At 39.0% G+C, this 22,172-nt stretch overlaps 1 protein-coding gene across 1 annotated transcript in view; it reads right to left on the reverse strand.

The window, feature by feature from the left end:
* Window positions 1–840: 840 nt before the first annotated feature.
* LOC145348346 (AP-1 complex subunit mu-1-like) overlaps window positions 841–22,172 on the reverse strand; it is a 28,361-nt gene continuing 7,029 nt past the window's right edge. Inside the window, exons 4-12 of the mRNA XM_080196555.1 lie at window positions 18,504–18,634; window positions 16,579–16,726; window positions 11,814–11,940; window positions 11,446–11,588; window positions 9,821–9,892; window positions 7,230–7,388; window positions 4,778–4,903; window positions 1,924–1,999; window positions 841–860 (exon numbers count right to left, since the gene is read on the reverse strand). Of these exons, the coding sequence (XP_080052681.1) occupies window positions 841–860; window positions 1,924–1,999; window positions 4,778–4,903; window positions 7,230–7,388; window positions 9,821–9,892; window positions 11,446–11,588; window positions 11,814–11,940; window positions 16,579–16,726; window positions 18,504–18,634 (1,002 nt within the window). The remainder of the gene's footprint in view (window positions 861–1,923; window positions 2,000–4,777; window positions 4,904–7,229; window positions 7,389–9,820; window positions 9,893–11,445; window positions 11,589–11,813; window positions 11,941–16,578; window positions 16,727–18,503; window positions 18,635–22,172) is intronic.

The following is a 22,172-nucleotide window of genomic DNA, read 5'->3' on the forward strand; positions in this document are numbered from 1 at the left end:
CTTATCCAGTCCAGGGAGAAGAGATATTGTGCCACCTATTCATTAAGGGATTACAATTTTTTTTTCAGAAAATCTGCAGATTTCCAAATCCAGCACAGATTCAGTCTCGAAATGTAGCCAGGTTTGAGTTGTTCTACATATAATTCTAAAATAAGGCAGTATTCTCATTTGAGGTTGCTGGTTTGAGGTATTCTACCTATAATCACATAATTGGTCACTATCTAATTACTTTACATAATACTCTAAACCAAAATACATGACATCAGATTGATTTTAAGTTAACAAAACTGACTTTTAAAAAAGTGACTATCCTTATTCATTGACTTTATTCATGGGATATGAGGGCTGCTCGCTAAGCCAGCATTTGTTACCCATTTCTAATTGTCCTTGATGGGCCTTTTCAGAGGGCATTTAAGAGTTGTTGTGGATCTCAAGTCACATGTAGGCCAGACCAGGTAAGGATGGCAGATTTCCTTCTCTACAGGATATTAGCGAACCAGATAGGTTTTAATAACGATTGATAATGCTTTCATGGTTATCATTAGACTTCAAATTTCACCATTTGCCATGGTGGGATTTGAACACCAGTCCCCAAAGCATTACCCTGAGTCTCCAGATTACTAGTTCAATGGCAATACTGCAACACTACCAGCTCCCATTTTGTCATTCCAAAATTCAACGAAAAATGTTCCAGTTCCAATTGTGAATTTACTGCGCACTGGAGTCTTGACAATCACATACTGAGGTTTCCTTCATTTTTCATTGCATTCTTGCGAATGATGTTGAGAGTAAAAATACTTTTAATCTTCTGCATTAAGTGGCATTAAGCAAAAGCACACTTTAAGTCCGAATTTGGAAATCTAAAGAGAAAGAAGGAAACAGTTTCATTCACACCCTCAGGACATCACAATGTGCTTCACATCCAGTTAATTACTTTTGAAGTACAGTCATCATTATGTAGGCAAGTTTAATGACCAATTTGCATACAACAAGATGCTACAAATGATGACATAACTGACCATTGAGTAAAGGATAAATGATGTCCCAGACACTTGAGAACATCCCTGCTTTTCAAAGGGTGCTATGAAACATTTCATGTTCATTTGAACAGGCAAATGCCACAATTAGTTTAAGGTCTCGTCTTCATCTCATGAGGAATGCTTTTTATTTATTCTTTCTTGGGAAGTGGGCGTTGCTGGCTGGGCCAGTATTTATTACCCACGTGACTACGACTATAACATGACTTACGTAACTTTTCACAGAATTTCTACCCTGACTTGCTTTTGTGGCTACAGTATTTTTAAGACTGCCCAGTTTAGTTTCTGGTCAGTGGTAAGCCCCACGCTGTTGATTACAGGGGATTCGTTGATGGGAGTGCCATTGTATAATAAGGGAGATGCTTAGTTTTTCCTCTTGTTGAAGATAGTCCAATACATCTCTCTCCTTACTGAGAACGGGTTGAGCACCTATTTACAGTTTCCTGAAGAGAGAGGAAAACTATGTAGTCGCCACATAGCCACTTAGCTACTTGGCTACTTGATTGTTGAGAGTGTAAATGATTTGATTTATTATTGTCACATGTATTGGTATACAGTGAAAAGTATTGTTTCTTGCGCTATATAGACAAAGCATACCATTCAGAGAGTACATAGGGGAGAAGGAAAGGGGGGGTGCAGAATATAGTGCTACAGTCATAGCAGGGTGTAGAGAAAGAACAGGATTAGCTCGTTTCTGATTCACACTCTCTTCCTGTGGGTATATTTGATCTTACTGGTGTTGTCTATAGTGACACGGTTAGAAAGAGAAACTCAACACATCCATTAAATTGATATCCATTGTTGCAGGTTATTCAGCACAGAGCTCCAACCTTGCCACCAAACATTTTCAAATGCTCAGACTTACAGTTACGTAATAAATTATTACCTCCACTTTTCGTTAGGCATCTAACCCAGGATGTTGCCTGGTAGGTGGACTTTTCAATTATTCGTACATATTTGATCTATAAAAATAATGAAACTGTTATTTGGGTTCTTGTTTGATGTGATATATAATACTTGTCAAACATTAAAAATCTGATCAGTGTTGGACAGCAGTTACAAAGAAAAATCATGGGGGAGATCTCATTGAGACGTATAAGATGATGAATGGGATGGATAGGATAGAGGTGGAAAGACTCTTCCCGCTCAAAAAAGACAGTAGGACTAGGGGGCACAGCCTCAAGATAAAGGGGGGGCAGTTCAGAACGGAGTTGAGGAGGAACTTCTTCACTCAAAGGGTGGTGAATCTCTGGAATTCTCTGCCCGTTGAAGTGGTGGAGGCTGCCTCGCTAAATATTTTTAAGAAGCGGGTTGATGGGTTTTTGATAAGAGAGGGGATTAAGGGTTATGGGGAGAGGGCGGGAAAGTGGAACTGAGCCACGACAGATCAGCCATGATCTTATTGAATGGCGGGGCAGGCTCGAAGGGCCAGATGGCCTACTCCTGCTCCTATTTCTTATGTTCTTATGTTCTTATAACCTCCTCAGAGCGACAATTTGTGGTGGATTGCCACACTCTACCTGCATTTAATTTGAACACACTTGTCTTGCCCTGCGTTCCTGACTCAGGCAATGAAACACATCTGTCTCCAGCAGCGAAAGGCAAAAGCAACCCTTCTTTACAGCGCTAGTTACTGTAAAGCAGTGTGAATTTCAATATCCCATTGAAAGCAACAGACCAGGGAGAAGGCAAGAGAATAGAATGTGGGGGTTCGGACCTTAGCTGGGGATGTCTGGTCAGTTTGGGATGGGGTTGTTGAGAAGGAGTGATACCGTGGGGGTTTGGGTGCTTAGTTGGGGCAGGGATGTATGGGGTTCCCTATGTGGGGCTTGGTCTGGGAAGCTAGAAGTGATTCTAATTTTTCTAATTCTTTCAGAGTAATTTTTGGTGTAAAACTTGTAAAATCGTCCAAAGTTAGTCATTTAAATCGCTTTGTCAGATGGTTCCAATTGTCCAGGAGAAATCAGCACTTCTAGACAATTGTCATAGAAAGCCATTCCTGGGAACTTCCAAGAGGGATTCCCCGGTGCATCTTTGGAGACTCTCCCAAACCTGACAAACCTAAGCTCATGTGTTTGAAGAAACAGTTTTCCATAAAATAGAGCCAAGATATAATCACGCAGAACTACACCTCCTATTTTCACCACTAACAATATTTCCATTTCTCACACCAACTATTGTTATGATCTTTTGAGATTGATTGTTAATTCCTGGACACACTCCATTTTGCTGGGTGGTGACTCACAAAGCCAATTTATTTTGGGTATAATTAGAGAGAGGGTGTTAAAGAAAAGGTAAGCAAGGGAAAACAAAAATAAGGAAAACAGAAAAAAAATATTCTTTATCTTCTTATTGTCTCCACTTGGGAGAGAATGAGAAGATAAAGAATATTTCTTCCCTCAATCTAGACTAGATTCTGACCCAGATTCCAAAGCTGAATAAAGAACGGACTCAACTGAACATGGATTCATCTTTGGCTCCCGACATTATCTTTAAATAGGAGAGAGATGGTCAGAATTTGAAGTCAAATCTCAAACTCCATCTTTTTGAAGGCAACATTTGGCTCATGAGAAATCTGAAGTAATTTAGCTTCACACCAAGTGCCAGGGACTCTATATTTCACTGGAATATGACAATCGTCTCTCTATGGTCCAGTTAAACGAGTAAAAAAAAAGGAAAGTAGATGTACTCTATAAAGTAAGCTTTCTATTTCATGTCTGGTCCCTTAAGCTAAGTTCATCCATCTCCAGAATAATGCTTGCTTACACCATTTCCCCTTTTTCCTTAATTGCACAAAACCTCATCCACGCTTTCATTACCCTAAAGATCAATTTTTCATTGCCACTCCTCATTTCTACTCCAGAAATTTCCCAGCTAATCCAGTGGCTGCCAGCAAGTTCTGTGTTACTCAAAATCTCACTTGCCCATCATCCTCATCCTCTCTCAGCTCCACTGGCTCCCAATATTCTAGCCTGCCAATATTAAGATCCTCATAGACTCAGACTCCCTACAATGCCGAAAGAGGCCATTCAGCCCATTGAGTCTGCACCAACTCTCTGACAGACCAACCACTCAGGCCCTGTCCCTGTAACCCCACGCATTTAGCCCACTGATTTCCCTATACTACATATCTTGAGACACTAAGGTGCAATTCAGCATGGCCAACCCATCTAACCTGCACATCATCATCTTTAAATTCTGCCACCTCTCATTTGTCTAACTTACTGGGTGATTATATATATTTTAAAAAATGCAAGTTTACGTGGCTGTTGTAAAACCGAGGGAATCATGAAGGTGGGGAGACACTCAGCCAATCAAGCTTTCAGCTTCCAAACTACCAAAGCTGCACTGCCATGGATGTTACTCAACAAAATTATGGAAAGGTTTTGAAACACTTTGCCTCCTTCTCAGTTGCTCCCTCACTCTCCACCCTCCAGATAAGCAGGATTCTGAAAGACATTGCTAACATTAATTACATTGTATGCAACACATCCTCGGTTGGTAATGTTTCCCTGTTATATGTTTCCCAGCTTAGAATGCTTCATTTTGCAAACAACGTCTGATCATTTCCATCAGTACTTCCATCAATGCCATTTGAATTTGAGACATTCATTCAGCTCTTTTTAGAAAGACATTAAATGAGCATTAACTAAATCCATGTCGTTACTCCAATACGGAGAGGGGGATCAGAATGGTAAAAATCAGAGACTGGTCAATGATTAAGTCAGAACAAACTGTACCTGCAATCCTGATGCTGCCATGTATTGGATTTTGAATTTCACTCTGATTGGAGGTTTTCCTTCAGGTTCCTCCGCCTCCACACTTGGCAGTCCCACATGTGCCTTCATTGTAAATTCTTTCCCTCCCTTAAGCAACAATGCAATAACAATAATAATACATTATATGCTGCTAAAAATTTAAGAAAATGTTTTTATCAAGGGAAAACCCAGAAACCCAAAGACTTGACTTGGATTTGTACAACCCAATTGTGGAATTGTGTACTAAGATGCCAGAATTGGAAGAGCAATATGGTCTTGAAGGCTTGTAGGGTAGGAGGAGATGACAGAGATAGGAAAGGGTAAGGTCATGTAGGGATTTGAAAACAAGGAGCAGAATTTTAAAATTGGGATGTGATTAGACTAGGAGCCAGCATAGGTCAGAAAGCACAAGGGTGATGGTGAATGAGGTTTTATGCAAGAAATGAGCGGCATTGTTTTGGTGACTGAAAGTTTCTGTAGGATGGAGGAAGAGAGATAGATTAGCAGAGTGGTGGAATATCAATCTAGAGGTAATATAAAGAACAGATAAAGATTTCAGCAGCAGATGAGTTGAGTCCGTAATGTTACTGAGGTGAAATTAGATAGTCTTAGCGATGGAGGGACAATGTGGTCAGAAGCTCATTTCAGAGTCAAACACAACACCAAGGTCGTGAAAGAACCAGCTCAGCTTCAGAGAGTTGTCAACAAGAGAAGGATGGAAATGGCAGTTCGATATAGAGTTTGTGTTGGGGGCCAAATACAATGGCTTCAGCCTTCCCAAAATTAAATATTAAGTCCCAGTTTGAAAACTAGTTTTAATAATGGAAGCTACATGGTGGTGCAGGACACTGGAATACAACATTTAACACTGGAAGAGTGGTAAAGATGATAAATTAATTCTTCTCCCATTAGTACTACAGGGTTTCCAATTTCAAATATGATGCTATGAGCTTCACTATTGGTTACAGGAAAAGAGGAAAACATTCTCAGATTGATTTTATGTATTATTAATACACTGAAATACTAGCTCAGAGCATTGACAGAGATCTGACCTATCATTTGTGTTGTGTGGTATTGCCCTGAGATACAGGGCACTGTGGGCAAAAAACTGAAATAGTTTATGCCCTCATAAATAATACAGGGTTTACATGTTGGAGGAACATACATAATAAAACACATTTAACAGGGAATGACTGATTCTACTTACTAATGCACACTATTGATTGCTGTCAAGACAGTCAGAAACTTTTAATTAAATGCACACAGAAGAGCATTGGCCCCACTTCAGGTTATCTGCTACAATTGTTAATGGAAATTGTTAATGGAGACTTTTTCTGAATCAGCAAGGACTGTCAATGAAACCAAGGTCTTGTGGTGAAAGTCAATAGTTGAGTAAATACTTTGGTAATGGTTTGTTGCAGCTTGTGTACTTCTCACAGCTCAATAGAGATCAGCAGCCATATAACACTTTTCTGGATGCATAGCTTCAGCATGACAACATAGCAAGGACCACAGTCAGTACTACAGAAGTGGCAGCACAACTGAAATCTTTTTGAAAGCTTTTACAATAACTAAGGTTTTAATTCAATATTAGTTGACTCTCAAATGTCAACATACCCTAATTTTAAATTAAATCTGTTGTTTCTCTTCCCACACCTAGTGATGCACAAAGCATCTGTTTCCATAGTGAGGTTTTTCCTGGAACAAGTCACCAGAGGCTTATAGCTTGAGGGACGCCACTCCACATCAATCATTTCTGATCAGGAGTCTCTCCCGCTCTTCCCGCCAGCCATGTTGGAAGGATTTTTCAGATTGATATTCAACTTGTTAGCTGTACCTTCCTTGACCATCAAGTCCTTGAGTGGGATTTGAACCTGGAACTTCTGGCTCATATACAGTGCAGTTACCCACTGTGCCACTAAACCCCCTCTAGTACCCCAAAAAATGAGATTTGTACTACTAAAAAAGTGTAGGATTGAGGACAGTGGGTTAGGACAATGCTCAGGAGTTGTAGGGTGAAAGTTTATATCCATCTTTTCCTCACATGGCAAGATATGAATTTCAGTTTTACCACCAGGGAAAGTCACAGACACCAGGTCCTTCCCCAAAATGAAGAAAGAAATGGAAGGAAGAGTCAACTCTGGCTATTCTTATTAACCTTACATCTGCCACTAATGGAATGGCTAGGCATTTTTGTATAAAATTAACTTAAGTACATTAAGATAATTTGTGGATAATGTCTGAAATGAAACAAATTCAATAATCTTGGGTATCCTTAATGCTAGAATACTTCCTGAATTGAGGGATAAAGGCACAAGTGTATCAGTTTAAACATTCTACGGCACTATAATGATAACCATCCATGGTCAGCCATTCAATTGCTCTCCAATGAACTCACCAAAGTGATAGGTAATAGGTTTTACATTGAACTTACTTTAATTGTATTTATAGACCAGATGATAACACTGTCCTCAGGTACCCATTCCACATAGCCTTTAGCTGTGCCGAATTTTGGAGATGAGGCATCACTGGGAACAGGGATGATGATGGCAACATCTGTGGCCGTCAAGCGCTCTTTAAACTGTCCTTTAACCTATTAAATAATAGACACACACACACAACTAGAGAGGACGTTCCTTCTTCTGCATTATATTTGTTACTGCTGGATGCGGAACTGCTTTGATCGTTCGGGGGTAACACGATGCTTGGCGTGGCATTAACCCTCACAAACTAATAAAGATTCCTAGTTTGAATTCCTTGTCTGTACTGAATGAGTTACTCAGTTTCGTGCATGATAAAACCTCAATCATAAGATTATGTTTTGGGATTGTACTTTTAAATTTTGGGTTAAATAAAGGGAGTCATGTGTTCTGTTCTGAAGTTTGCCTGATGGTAAACCCAGATGGTTTGATATAGGTCAAAAGAAGGCTTAGATTGTTTTATTGAGAAGAAAATGCAAGGTGTTTACGCTTGGAAACAATGGCAGCAGCTCATGTGTCAACAGTGGGAACTGAGCACCTCCAAAGTCCCTGGAAGATGTTGGGAATACTGAGTTGTAAACAGTTCCGCTGTAAATTGTCCATTTACTTTTAAGATGAAAGAGAGTTGGTGGTCAAGAATATGTAATCAGAATTTCTACTTGGATACAAGGCTAACATGCTTCACTTTGTCATGAGGAAGAAGCTTGTGGCGGCCTTTTTTAAATAAAAAATTATGAGGTTTTACTAGAATATCAGAGATTTTTTAAAAATGCCTAGATCCAGGAGAGAGGAAAAAAGCTAGAAGCTAGAAAATACTCTACGGTTCCCTGTGTGGGAATATGGGTGAAAGACATGCTTGGATTGAAAAAACCAAATATGAGAGAAGTTAAAACAAGTCTGGAAGAATCAACTAGCTTGGGCAACAGGGAAAGTTTCAGGTAAACGAAAACCTAACTGTAAAAGACAGCGCTACAATAAATCACAAACTATCTACAAATGTCAGGATATAGCAAAGAATGAAATAGTTAAGAACTAATTGTTATGTGCAAGTGTTTCAGGAGGCCACATTTTACAGCTGCACCAGAAACTGATGTGATGTGTAATAGAACCCATTCAAATCTGTCTTTGTTTTGTACCGGGCAGCTTCGAAAGTTAAAAGATAAGGGTCAGAAAACTTTGATCTCATCCACTACTGGGATTTTCCAGTCCTGCTGTTGTGAATGGAGATTTGGCCATGCACCAAATCCTCCATTCCTGCCAACCATGGTGACTGGGAGTACAACATCAGAGAATTATGGCCTGAGTCAATGCTTTATTACCAACATCTGGGAACCAAAAGACAATATAACACAAGCAAAGATGTGCAGGTTAGGTGGATTGGCCATGTTGAATTGCCCCTTAGCATCTGGGGGACTAGTTAGGGTAAATACATGGAGTGATGGGGATAGTGCCATGGTAGAATTGCGGTCGGTGCAGAATTAATGGGCCGAATGGCCTCCTTCTACATTGTAGGAATCTAAGCACAATTCCAAGATTGCATAAAATGAAATAGAAGAACAGGAATAAATCTTCAGGAGCTCAGAATGATTTTGGATTGATTCTTCAAAAATTGAATGTCTATGTAAAAGGACATTTTCAAGTATAGTCTGTTTTTGAAATTAGAAGGGTGGAATTCCATTCTGTAGACATATAAACTGCCTACTGGGATGATGTTTAGTCTATAGTGCTTTTACTTTGTTGTTGCAGTAAACATTTTAAAACATGAAATCTTAGTTTGCCCTTCTTTTGGCTGTTAACTGGAAGTTTGAATTTCATTTTAAAAGTTACTTTGGGATTGTAACAATTCATGCCAGTCTCCTGGGCTATGGAAGATAATTTTTAATGAGTTTCTTTCCTCTGACTGCTATCCAATTACTCTTGCTGAAAGAAGCAGAGGCTGAACTGTAAATCAGATCTGGGGGCATTGTCTTGAAACAGATATGTACCACTTAGGTTTAGTTGGATAGCGATCTCTAAAATGATGTATTGGAGGTACACATGGAACATTGTTCAACAGGAGTAGCAAATGGCACTTAAATGGCCAAAGAGGCTGGCAAGGAGACATAAACAGTAGGAGTTTAATTAGACGGTTTTTCACTACAGGACATAATACAGCTGAAGGATTTTGGCTAATGGTGAGTAGTAGTAGCTCACTGAAACTAATAGCGAAAGATGCAATAACTAAGGAAACCTAATCCTATATTGAGCTACACAGTAAAAGTTAGAATACAAATTCCAGATCTTTCATGTTCTGTTCTTTGAATAAGATTGGAAGACAGCTGGAAATAGCTCACGTCAACTTACTTAACCAGGGAATAGTGCATGAGAAAGGAAAGAAAAATAGTGAACAGAATTAGTTTTCCTATTTTAACAGAATATTTAACGATTAGTTTTTTTATACAGACAGACTCTCCTGCATTGTGCTTTATATACAGTAAAAAGAAACTAAAGCATCCAGTAAATGCCACAAATAGATGATTCCCTGTCTTTCTACTCCATTCCTTACCTTTACTGTGATCTCCATTCTGCTGTGTGTGAATCGCTGCACATTTGCTTCAACAAATAGAAAGGGTTTGACCTTAACAGATATGTGTATAACATGGTCAGTACTGTTATAACTTAAACATTATGCAATTAAATGAATCTCTGTAATTGAATTTTTATTATGAACACTAAGAACTGCAATTTTTCTTTTATGCACAAAAGCTTTCATTCCTTCTGGCGTACCTTTGAAACAAAGTAAACGCTTCCAGAATGATCCGTGTAATTACTGAAAGACCAAGGCTAATTTTCATTACAAGGTAGGGAGCACGAATCAGGAAATCTCCCAACTCACTGGACCCATCTCAATAGAAAGGCCCCTGAATTCAATTATTTTTGCTCCATGATGTGGCGGGTTTGGGATGGAGTTGGGCTCTTCAATTCTGGAAGCAGATAGTTGGCTGTCAGAGGAGTGGCCAACTGCAGAGGCAGGCGGGTTAGACTGCCTACCTCAGTTCTCCGGGACTTCATTCCAGTAGTATTAAAGACAGTTAGCCCCTCTGTCTCTAATCAATCACACCCCCACACCAATTCATGCCCCCCACCTCCTACCATCTCCAAGGCCCCACAGAGCCCAATTTAAACTGAAGCCCCACCGCCCATCCCATGATTCTTCACAACTCCCATGCCCATTTATCCAGTGCACGTAATATATGAACCTTATACTAACAATCATATGTGTAGAATTGCTCAGGGGAAAAAAAAATCTATTTACAAATTTTCCACCAGCTCTACTGAGAGTTCTTACCCCTGTCCTCATTATGTATCTCATCTTATACAGACTCATTAAAGGCTCAACTCTGTAGGGAGATCTATTTTGAAAACTGGGCTAAGCAATTGGCATCTTTTAAGTGGTTATAGCAAGTTCTTTTTGTTGTCGCTTTTGTAAATGTCTCAATGTTTATTTGTGCAAGATTAAGAGTTATGAAATGCATTCTCCTTAACTCACAGTTCCATCTAGTTAAGTCATTTATAAATTTGGAAATATTACATTTAATCTCCATGTCCAAGTCATATACTCATACAAGCTCAACACCATCCAGGATAAAGCAGCTCATTTAATTGGAACCCCATCCGCAAACATTCACTTCCAGCATCTCTAGCATACAGTGGCAGCAATAATTACCATTTACAAAATGCATTGCAGGAACTTAACAAGGCTTCTTAAGGCAGCACCTTCCAAACCACAACGACTACCATCCAGAAGGATAAAAGCAGCAGATACATGACACCACCACCACTTGGAAGTTCCCCTTCAAGCCTCTCAACATTCTGACTTGGAAACATATTGACATTCCTTCACCATTGCTGTGTCAAAACCCTGGAACTCCTTCCAAACAGCACTATGGGTGTACCTACACAACATGGACTGCAGCAGTTCAGGAAGGCAGCTCACCACCATCTTTCCAAAAGGTAATTAGGGATGGGCAATAAATTGTGGCCTAAACAGTAACAGGAATATCCCACAAATGAATAAAATTAAACATGCCCAGTTCCTCTTCCTGATGTGTTTCTTTGGGAACTCATTTCATCAAATATTGTGATATTATAATACAGGATAACACATTAATAAAATTATTCAGATCTTACTCGATTGGTGATTCGATATGACATCAGTTCAAAGTCTTTGTCTGGTGGGATGAAGGAGATGACACGCTCACTTTCAAAGCGAGACAACCGGACGCATGAATGGAATTTTAGGTCTTCAAAGTCCACTACATGAACATTTTCTCCTTTGGAGCAACAAAGTTAATATTAATATGGAGTGACACACTTGACTCATTTTATCCATGAATGAAATGTTGTAAATCAGCTTAAAACTTTTCTTTAAATAAACAATTTCATCTGACAAGACTTTCAATTTAAATAGGGATGAGAATAAGAAACTAAGTTGCTATTAAGGATGTTCTCAGCTTTTTAACTGACCGTTTTCCTTCATTCCAAGAGTGTGTACTTACTTTGGTTCTGATTGAATAGAGCATTGTCATTAAAACACAGGCTGACTTCAGGCATCCCACTCAAGCAGCAGTTCATCAGAATCTGTCCCAGAATCTCACTGTGAATCACAGTGCTGCGAGCATTTACCTGCAAAAATCCACACCTTTAGAGTCAAGGAGCTCGTTACAATGTTCATAAATATTACAATTTAATACACATCTCTAATTTTGCATTCACGCAGAATGGGACAGTTCCTGTTGTTTCAACTATGCTGCTATAGGATTTCTCAGGAAGCGTAACGACCTTTGTAAATTCATTATGTAATTGTAACACAGAAAAACAACCATTTGGAATTATTTATTGAGCCTCCTATCTGTAAATACCATCAGCAAATCTGAAAGCCTTCTCTCCAGTTCCAAATCATAGATACACACAAGGAACAACAATGGTTCCACAATGTTCCCCTGGGGGCATCAATGTGAAAAATTGCCATAACTCCAATTTCTATCTCCTTCCTTCAGCCAGTTTTCAACTCAATTTGGCACCCTCCTCCTAACTATATATACTCCAGTCTTCTCCAATATTGTCTTATTTGGTACCTTTTTTTTTACAGATTTCCTTTTCCATTTCCATCCTACAACTAGTGGCTTTGTAATGAAATTCCACTAATGTAATTTTCAGTCTTTAATCACTAACCATACCTACTCAATCTGAACCTTGTTGGTGTACAGCATTCCATTCTTCATCATATTGCTTTTTCTCTTCCTTTCCTAAATATTCTGTCCGTCCTAAACCATCATAATGAGATATGTTAATTTTCACTCCTGTTCTTGACTATTTCATGAAGCGATACATATATAGGGGAAGCGATGGCCCAGTGATGTTATCATAAGACTATTAATCCAGAATCTCAGCTAATGTTCTGGGGTCCAGAAGAGAAAATGCTGAAAAAACTCAGTAGGTCTGGCAGCATTCGTGAGGAGAGAAGAGCTGACCCTTTGCCAAAGCTTCTGGACTCAAAACATCAGCTCTTTTCTCTCCTTACAGATGCTGCCAGACATGCTGAGATTTTCCAGCATTTTTGTTTTTGGTTTCAGATTCCAGCATCCGCAGTAATTTGCTTTCATCTAATGTTCTGGAGACTTGGGTTCAAATCCCACCACAGCCAATGGTAGATATGGAATTTAGTATAATAAAAATATCTGGAATTAAGAATCTACTGATGATCATGAAACAATTGTCAGTTGTCAGAAAAAAACCCATCTGAATTACTAATGTCTTTTAGAGAAGGAAATCTGCCATCCATATTGGTGTGGCCTACATGTGACTGCAGAGCCACAGCAATGTGGTTGACTCTCAACTGCCCTCAAGCAACTAGAGATGGGTAACAAATGTCAGCCAGCCAGAGACACCCATGTCCCAAGAATGAGTAAAAAAAGGAAGTGGCCCTGGAAATAGTAGATCCATCGCTGGTCATTTTCCAAAATTCTTTGGACTCTGGACTGGCTCCTACAGATTGGAGAGTAACTAATGTAAGCCCGCTATTCAAAAAGCGAGATAGAGAGAAAACAGGGAACTATAAACCAATGAGCCTAACATCAGTACTGGGGAAGTTGCTAGAGTCTATTATCAAGGATTTCATAACTCTGCACTTGGTATAATCAGACAAAGTCAGCATGGATTTACAGAAGGAAATCATGCCGAACGAATCTATTGGAATTCTTTGAGGATGTAACTAGTAAAGTGGATGTGGTTTATTTAGACTTTTAGGAGGCTTTGGACAATGTCTCACATAACGGACTACTATATAAAGTTAAAGCATATGGGATTGCAGGTAATGTCTTGAGATGGATAGAAAGCTGGTTAGCAGATAGGAAGCAAAGTATTGGCATAAATGGGTCTTTTTCTGATTGGCAGTCAGTGACTAGTGGGGTTCTGCAAGGGTCTCTGCTAGGACCCCAACTGTTCATATTATATATTAATAATTTGGAAGAGGGAACTGAATATATTATCTACAAATTTGTAGATGATAAAAAGTTAGGTGGAAGAGTGAGGTGTGAGGGGGATGCAGAGATGCTGCAGCGTGATTTGACTGAGTGTGTGGGCATTTGATTTGATTTATTATTGTCACATGTACTAATATACAGTGAAAAGTATTGTTTCTTACATGCAATACAGACAAAACATACCATTCATTAAGAAGGTAACAAGAGAGTGCAGAATGTAGCATTACAGTCATAGTTAGGGTGTAGAGAAAAATCAACTTAATGCAAGTTAAGTCCATTCAAAAGTCTGACAGCAGCAGGAAAGAAGCTGTTCTTCAGTTGGTTGGTATATGACTTCAGACTTTTGTGCATGTGTATGGCAGATACAGTATAAATGTGAATCAATATGAGGCTTTCCACTTTGATGGCAATAATAGGAAGACAGATTATGACTTGAATGGGAATAAATTGAGACAAGTGTATACTCAGTGAGACCTTGGGGTCCTCATGCATCAGTTGCTGAATGTAAGTGTGCAGGTACAGCAGGCAGGAAAGAAGGGAAATGGATGTTATCCTTCATAGGGAGAGGATTTGAGTATAGGGATAGGGATGTTTTGATGCAATTGTATAGGGTGCTGGTGAGGTCACACCTGGAGCATTGTGTGTAGTTTTGGTGTCCTTATCTGAGGAAGGATGTCCTTGCTACAGAGGGAGCACAGCGAAGATTTACCAGGCTGACTTCTGGGATAGCAGGTCTGTCATATGAGGAGAGACTAAGTTGGTTAGGATTATATTCACTGGAGTTTAGAAGAGTGAGAGGAGATCTCATAGAAACTTATAAAATCCTAGACAGGGTAGATTCAGAAAGAATGTTCCCAGTGGTGGGGGAGTCCAGAACTAGGTGGTCAGAGTTTGAGGATAAAGGGGTAAACCTTTTAGAACTGTGTTGAGGAGAAATTTCTTCACCCAGAATGTGTGGAATTCACTACCACAGAATGTATTTGAAGCCAAAACGTCTTGATTTCAAGAAGAAATTAGATATAACTCCTGAGGTTTGAGTGATTAAGGGATATGAGGGGAAGGCAGGGGATCAGAATATTGAATTTGATGATCAGCTATGGTCAAAATGAATGGCAGAGCAGGCTCGAAAGGCTGAATGGCCTACTCTTGTTTCTAGTTTCTATGTTTCTAGATGGAAGGAACTTCTATGAGTATATAAAAAGAGTAGCTAAAATATTTGTTGATCCCTTAAAGAATAAGGCTGGTGAACTGATAACAGGAAATGGCAGACTTTGAACAAATATTTCGCACCTGTCTTCATTATGGGAATCACAAAAAGCATTAAATATTACTCGAACATTTGCAGGTAAAAGGAAGGATGGAACTTAAAACAATCAGAAATGACATGCTCGAGGGAGTAATGCGAGGGAATTAAAAGAGGAGTCCGAGAGAGAGACGCATGTGGGGATAAAAGAGTGAGTCCAACTGGTTGGAGCTATAAAACAAACAGAATCATGGTACTTGGATAACTGCAAATACAATATCCATCTTCAATGATAGAGGGAAAAAGGAAACTATGAACATTATAAAGGAAATGGTAGCAAGATGTTTATAAAATCATACTGACTGCATGAAAGAAATGAGAGTTCCTTAGAATGTAATGAACACAGTGGATATAAGGGAACCAGTAGACATATATTTGGAATTCCAAGAGGCATTTGATTAGGTGCCACAGGAAAGATTACTTCATTGTCTTGGATTCTGTAACTTACTTTGGTTAACTAACAGAAAACAGTGTCAGGATAACTGAGTCATTTCAGGTTGGCAAACTCCAACTGATGGGGTCACTGCTGGGGCTCAATTATTTTCAATCTATATTAATGAAGGAAAGGGAACGAGTGTATTGTACCCAAATTTGCTGGTACTACAAAGATAGATGGGAAAATAAATTGTGAGGACACAAAGAATCTGCAAAGGGATATGAATGGGTTAAGTGTAAAGATTTGGCAGATAATGTGAAAAAAAGGTGAGGTTTTGCTTGGATGAATAGAGAAGCGAAATCTTATTTCAATGGAGAAAGTCAGAGAGATCTGGGTAAACTCCTACATGATGCACAAAAGTTAGCTACAGCAAGGAAGGCAAATTAAATGTTGGCCTTTATTGAAAGGGGGATGGTACAACTGTACAGGGTGTACACCTTTGGTCTTCTTGATTAAATAAGGATATATTTGCCCTGGAGACAGTTCCAGGAAGGTTCACTAGGACGTTGGGGATGTCTTACAAGGTTGAACACATTGGCACTGTACCCAAAAGAGCTCAGAAGACTTGAGAGGTGATCTTATTGAAACATTTAAGATCCTGAAGGGCTTTGACAAGAAGTTTTTACTCAGTGGTGGAGGAAGGGAGGAATCTAGTTATAAGGGGCATAGCTTCAGAAAAAAGGGTTGCCCAATTAGGATGGAAATAAGAAGGGATTTCTTCTCTCAAAGGGTTGTAAATCTTTGGAATTCTTTATTTGAGAGCAGTGAATGCTGAGTCATTGAAGATATTCAAAGCCGAGATAGACAGATTCTTGGATTATGGGGAACAGGCAGGAAAGTGAAATTGAGGCCAAGATCAGATGAGCCATGATCATATTGAATGGCAAAGCAGGCTGCAGGGACCATAAGGCCTATTCCTATTCCCATTTTTTTATGTCCTATTCTTATCCAGTTAATAGCTTTTAACCATGTGATGTTGGACATATAATTCAACTGATCCAAGTGTATACCTAAGGTTACCTTCTAAAGTGTGGACTAACCAGGAAGTTAATAGACTCAATGATGTCCATGAAGAGTTCATTCTTCCGATACTTGATTCCTTCAGACCGCCAGGATACAGCATTGGTGACAGCAGCTGGGGGTCGAGGTGCTCCCTGCTTCAATTTGTAGCCTTCCTGTGTGATGTATCTGTCAAATCATATAAAAGGATGAAAAGACAAGCTTTTACAAATTTTCAAACAAAAAAGAACAACTACCAAAATACTAGCCTTTATAGTGCCTTTAATTTAAAAATGCCTCAAAACACTTTATAGAAGAAAGAGGGAGGAGGTTAAAGGAATAAATAAGTGAAAAGATGCAGCATCATAGGTGCAGAGATTAAGAAGGTTATGATGAAAATTTAACGTTTGAGTTTTGGCAAGGTTTTTACATGATTGAGGAGAGACAAAGCAATTTGGGAAGTTTCAGGGATTAGGATTGAGGCTGCAGAAGGCTCTGTGATGCTGCAGTGGGAGTGGGGATTAGAGAATATGCAAAAGGCCATAGTGCAGGACTGAGGAGTATAGGTGGGGAATATAAGGCAAGAGGACAGTGCAAAAAAAGTGGGCAAATATAATGGAGTGGGTTTCCTCTGGGTGCTGTGGTTTCCTCCCACAGTCTGAAAGATGTGCTGGTTAGCTTGATTGGTCATAATAAGTTGCCCTTTAGTGCCAGGAAGACTATCACAGTTATGGGGATAGAGCCTGGGTAGGTGCAGGCTTGATGGGCCAAATGGCCTCCATCTGCACTGTAGGGATTCTATGATGGCAATGTAATCAAGTCAAATTTGTTTATTTTTTTCTAAACTTACAGCCTAGCTTACTGCATCTTGTTTCACTTCCACATCCCAATCTAAACAATTACTTTAATTCTGTCTTCTCAGAAATGGTAAGGAATCAAGAGTCTGGTGAGGAGGAGGAATTGAAGGAAATTATTACTAGAAAAATAGTGTTGGAGAAATTAATGGGACTGAAAGCTGATAGATTTCCAGGGCCTGATAGTCTATATCTCAGAGCACTAAAGGAGGAGGCCAAGAAAATAGTGGATGTTAGTTGTCATATTCCAACATTCTGTAGATTCTGGAACAGTCTCAAATTGAAGGGTCGCAGATGTAACTCCACTATTTATAAAAAGAGGGAGGGAAACAACAGGGAATTATAAACCAGTCAGTCTAACATCAGTACAAGGAAAAATCACTAGAGTCCATAAAGCATACGATAACAGGACAGTCAATTAACTATTGAGGAAGCTTCCATGACTCTGTTTTATAACAATAATTTGAGACAAAATTAAGAGTCACAGGGGCAAATGTGGGTAAATTAAAGAAAGCCAGCATGGATTTGTTAAGGGTATATCATGCTTAACCAACTTGTTTGAGTTTATTGATGAGGTAATGGAGCGAACTGTTGAAGGCAATGCTGTTGATATGATATACGTGGACTTAAAAAAGGCATTTGATAAAGTGCCATATACAGGCTTGTGAGCAAAGTTAGAGCTTATAGAATAAAAGGAACAGTAGTATCATGGATACAAAATTGGCCTAGTGACAGGAAACAGAGTGGCAGTGAATGAATGTTTTTCGGACTGGAGGAAGGTTTGAAACTTACAAGTTAATGTTTTATTAGTATCACATGTAGGCTTACATTAATATTGCAACAAAGTTACTGTGAAAGTTTCCTAGTTGCCACAGTATAAAGGAGTTTCCCAGAGGTGGGTGGTGGTGCTCCTGTTCTGCCCATGGCTTAAACTTTGGTGTTTACAAGACATAATTTCAAAATATGCAAATGATACAAACTTTGGAAGTATTGTGAACTAAGAGGGTAGTGTAGAATATTAGAACTTCAAAACTTCAAAAAAGTGTAGAAACAGAATGTTTTTTTCCTGCTTTCTATTTATGTAATGCAATGGTTATGCTGAATATACTTACTCCTGCAGGATGGCTGTTTCAGTGATCTGGGGATAGCCAAAGTCCATAATTTCATCAAGGAGCTCATACATTAGAATAAAATTGTCTCGTATACTCTCCTGTTCAAGGTCTCCAAAGTACTCAATGAAGATCTAAATTATAAAAGAAAAATATAAGAATTCTGAAATTTTACTATATAATCAAATATCTTCAAAAGTACTTTTCTTCAGGTTTTAATGACACAGTGGGCAGATCTGAAAACACTAGGCTTATCTCAGATGATTGGTCAGACACAATTCATTTCATAAAATTCTTGATGGATAATTAACTTGTAATGAACGAAAGGACAGTGTGCCAACTCTTTTACAAATTGCCTGATTACAAAGCAACAGAGTTCAGTTAACTCCTAGCATACTGTTTTTAAATTCTCTCACGGGATGTGGGTATCTCCGACTAGGCTATCACATTGTGTCATAAAGTTAAGAAAGGTAATTCAATCCATCAATGCTCATCCAAAAGCTTGCATGCTCTTTTCTATACACAGTTGCCCCCAGAGTGAGTTCTTAATCTGAGTTATAGGGGGCACTGAGCAATCTCCAGGTAGAAAAATGAAAGTGTCTGTCACTGGGCAATTCGCACATCACTCCTGAAACCATCAAGAGAGTAGATCACCAGCTTTAACCTCCGTAGATAGTTACATAGGTACGATAGGTATAGAGGGATATGGGCCAAATGCGGGCAATTGGGATTAGCTTAGGGTTTCAAAAAAAACAAGGGCAACATGGACAAGTTGGGCTGAAGGGCAGGTCTCCCTGACTCTCTGACTTTAGGAATCTGGGTGTTTCTGTGAATCAAAGTTAATATGCAGATACAGGAAGTGATTAGGACTGAGTGGTAATTGTGAGTCAATGATGATTCTGTGGGTCTGGCTTCAATGGCAGATTTTCTTCCCTAAAAGGACATTTAAAAAACCATCTAGTTCACCAAGTGACAACTGACAATGGTTCCATGATAATCTTTAGAGTTTTAATTCTAGATTTCTAGTGAATTCAAGTTTCATCATCTACCATGGTGGGATTTGAACCTGGATTCCTAGAGTAGTACCCTAAGTCTATGGATTTCTAGTTCAGTGATAGTACCATTACCCCCACTGCCTCCCCTCATTCCTGCCTCATGAACAAATTCTCAGTATAGCTACATTGTAATATTAATAATATTTATATATTATGGTAATATATTTCACATCTTTCCTGTGAGATTGAAATGATGAGACAAGCCCGGGAACACTGACAGCTATTTAGAAGAAAATTATAGTCAAGATTGTTAAAAATTGCATTCTGTGACAGAAATGCAGATATTTTAATTGGAATCCATAGAAATTTGGACACCAAGTCACACTCCCTTGCAGACCCACTCTAGAAGCTTAGGACCATCGTTCGGAAACCTGTGCTTGCCTGCGCAATCACAATGGCTGTCAAACAGTCCTTTCTAAACACAGGGGTGGAGTAAACCAAATCAAAGTCACTGTTGCCTGAAAATATTTTCTGATCTTTTAATTCATCAGAGCAAGCTGATCCAAGACTGTTATAGTCAGGTAAAGAAATGGAATTAATTTACTTATTTTATATAGCATTTTCCATGCCTGATGGATGTCCATAGAGACTTCACAGCTGATGGGCTATTGTTGATCTTCGGTTATTTAGACAAGCACAAGCAGTTTCTCTGCACACAACTGTTTTAGAGCTATTAGATTATTACATTGTTTGCACTAATCAGTTGGTTTTCACAATTTCTTCTATGAATTAAAAATTTAAATCCAACTTTTTATCAAAATTGCATGGAAATTTAACAGAACCATCTCCAAAATACAGGGTAATTAGTAATTTGTAAGGAAAAGTGAAGTCGTTTAATGCAGCACAGTTAATCACTATCTCAAGTCCAAAGTTCTCACCAATGTGCACATAAAAGACCAAAGCGAGGCAGAGTAATCACAGACATGAATCATTCGCTTGTGTGATTATCTCAGAAAAGCATAGACTAAATCTGTTGGCTCACTTTTTATAGAATGTGTGTGGTTTGATTGAGGCTGTTTTGGTAGCACACATATCCCATGAACAACCGTCAACTACATGCCACAGAATTATAAAACACTGTTTGCAATATAATTACCAATAAAACAAATGGCGTGTAAAACTTACATGTGCCAGCCAGCAAGAGTATTTAGGATAACACAAAATACTCAGCGGCTTATTCATGGCAAACCATATTCTGCATTAAGCATTCAATAATATTAGCTTGATTTCAAAATGTTATATTTGAAAAAAATAAGAGATAGTGAACACTGTCACTTGGTCAAGACTTAGACCTGGAATGTAGAGCAAAAAGTATGCCAAATGGTAAATTCATACAGCACGTTAATCAGGGGAGAGATACAGGCACACTGCAAATATAGAAATTTTTTTTTAAAAAAAATCAATAAAGAACTGGGTCAAATTAATAGAGATCACAAATAAATAGTAACAATCCCTTTCCTACAATTGGGTAGGCAGGAAAACTTGGAGTGCTCAAGATAGGATATGACTACTGAAAGTTGGGAATCAAGTAGATAAGGTTGTTAAGAAGGCGTACGGTGTCTTGGCATTTATTGGTAGGGGGATTGAATTTAGGAGTCGCAGCGTCATGTTGCAACTGTACACAACTCTGGTGCGGCCGCACTTGGAGTACTGTGTGCAGTTCTGGTCCCCACATTACAGGAAGGATGTGGAGGCTTTGGAGAGGGTGCAGAGGAGGTTTACCAGGATGTTGCCTGGTATGCAGGGGAGGTCCTATGAGGAGAGACTGAGGGATTTGGGGTTGTTTTCACTGGAAAGAAGGCGGCTAAGAGGGGATCTTATAGAAACATATAAGATGATTAGAGGTTTAGATAGGGTGGATGGTGATAGCCTGTTTCCTCGGATGGAGAAAGCTAGCACGAGGGGGCATGGCTTTAAATTAAGGGGGGGTAGTTATAGGACGGATGTCAGGGGCAGGTTCTTTACCCAGAGGGTGGTGAGGGACTGGAATGCCCTGCCTGCTGCAGTTGTGAATGCGCCTAGTTTGGGGGCGTTTAAGAGATTGGTGGATAGGTTTATGGACGAAAAGGGATTGGTTTAGATTAGTGGGTCAATGTTTTTTTTAAAAAAAATAAGACTGGTCGGCGCAACATTGTGGGCCGAAGGGCCTGTTCCGCGCTGTAATGTTCTATGTTCTATGTTCTACTGTCTCATATCCCATTGCTAGTACAATGTATAATCCTGCTCATTTAATCACAGGAATCTGTTACTATCTATAGTGGCAATACAATTTGTTCCACATTACATACAATCAATTTCTGAAAAGTCAAAGAAGTTGAGATGTGTTTTCTTTAAGAAAAAAATGTTGCGACCTATCTTTGAAGGATCACATTGTAGAATTCTTATAAACAGCAAATGAAGGGCAGATTAAATTGTTTCCTGCAAAATTCATAAAAGAATAAAGGTCGGCAGATGCATATTAGAAATACTGAAATTTCATAAACTTTTTTTAAATCATATTAAGAAAAGTGGGATTGGAAAAAAATACCGTCACAAGTATAATTTTTTTCAGAACCAGAGAGTTTCTTCAGTAGTGGCTATGGCCATACCATTAAAAATACAGCTATACCTTATTAAC

The sequence above is a fragment of the Carcharhinus amblyrhynchos genome, chromosome 9, assembly GCF_965287045.1.
Source record: "Carcharhinus amblyrhynchos chromosome 9, sCarAmb.v2.hapA, whole genome shotgun sequence".
Taxonomy (NCBI): Eukaryota; Metazoa; Chordata; class Chondrichthyes; order Carcharhiniformes; family Carcharhinidae; genus Carcharhinus; species Carcharhinus amblyrhynchos.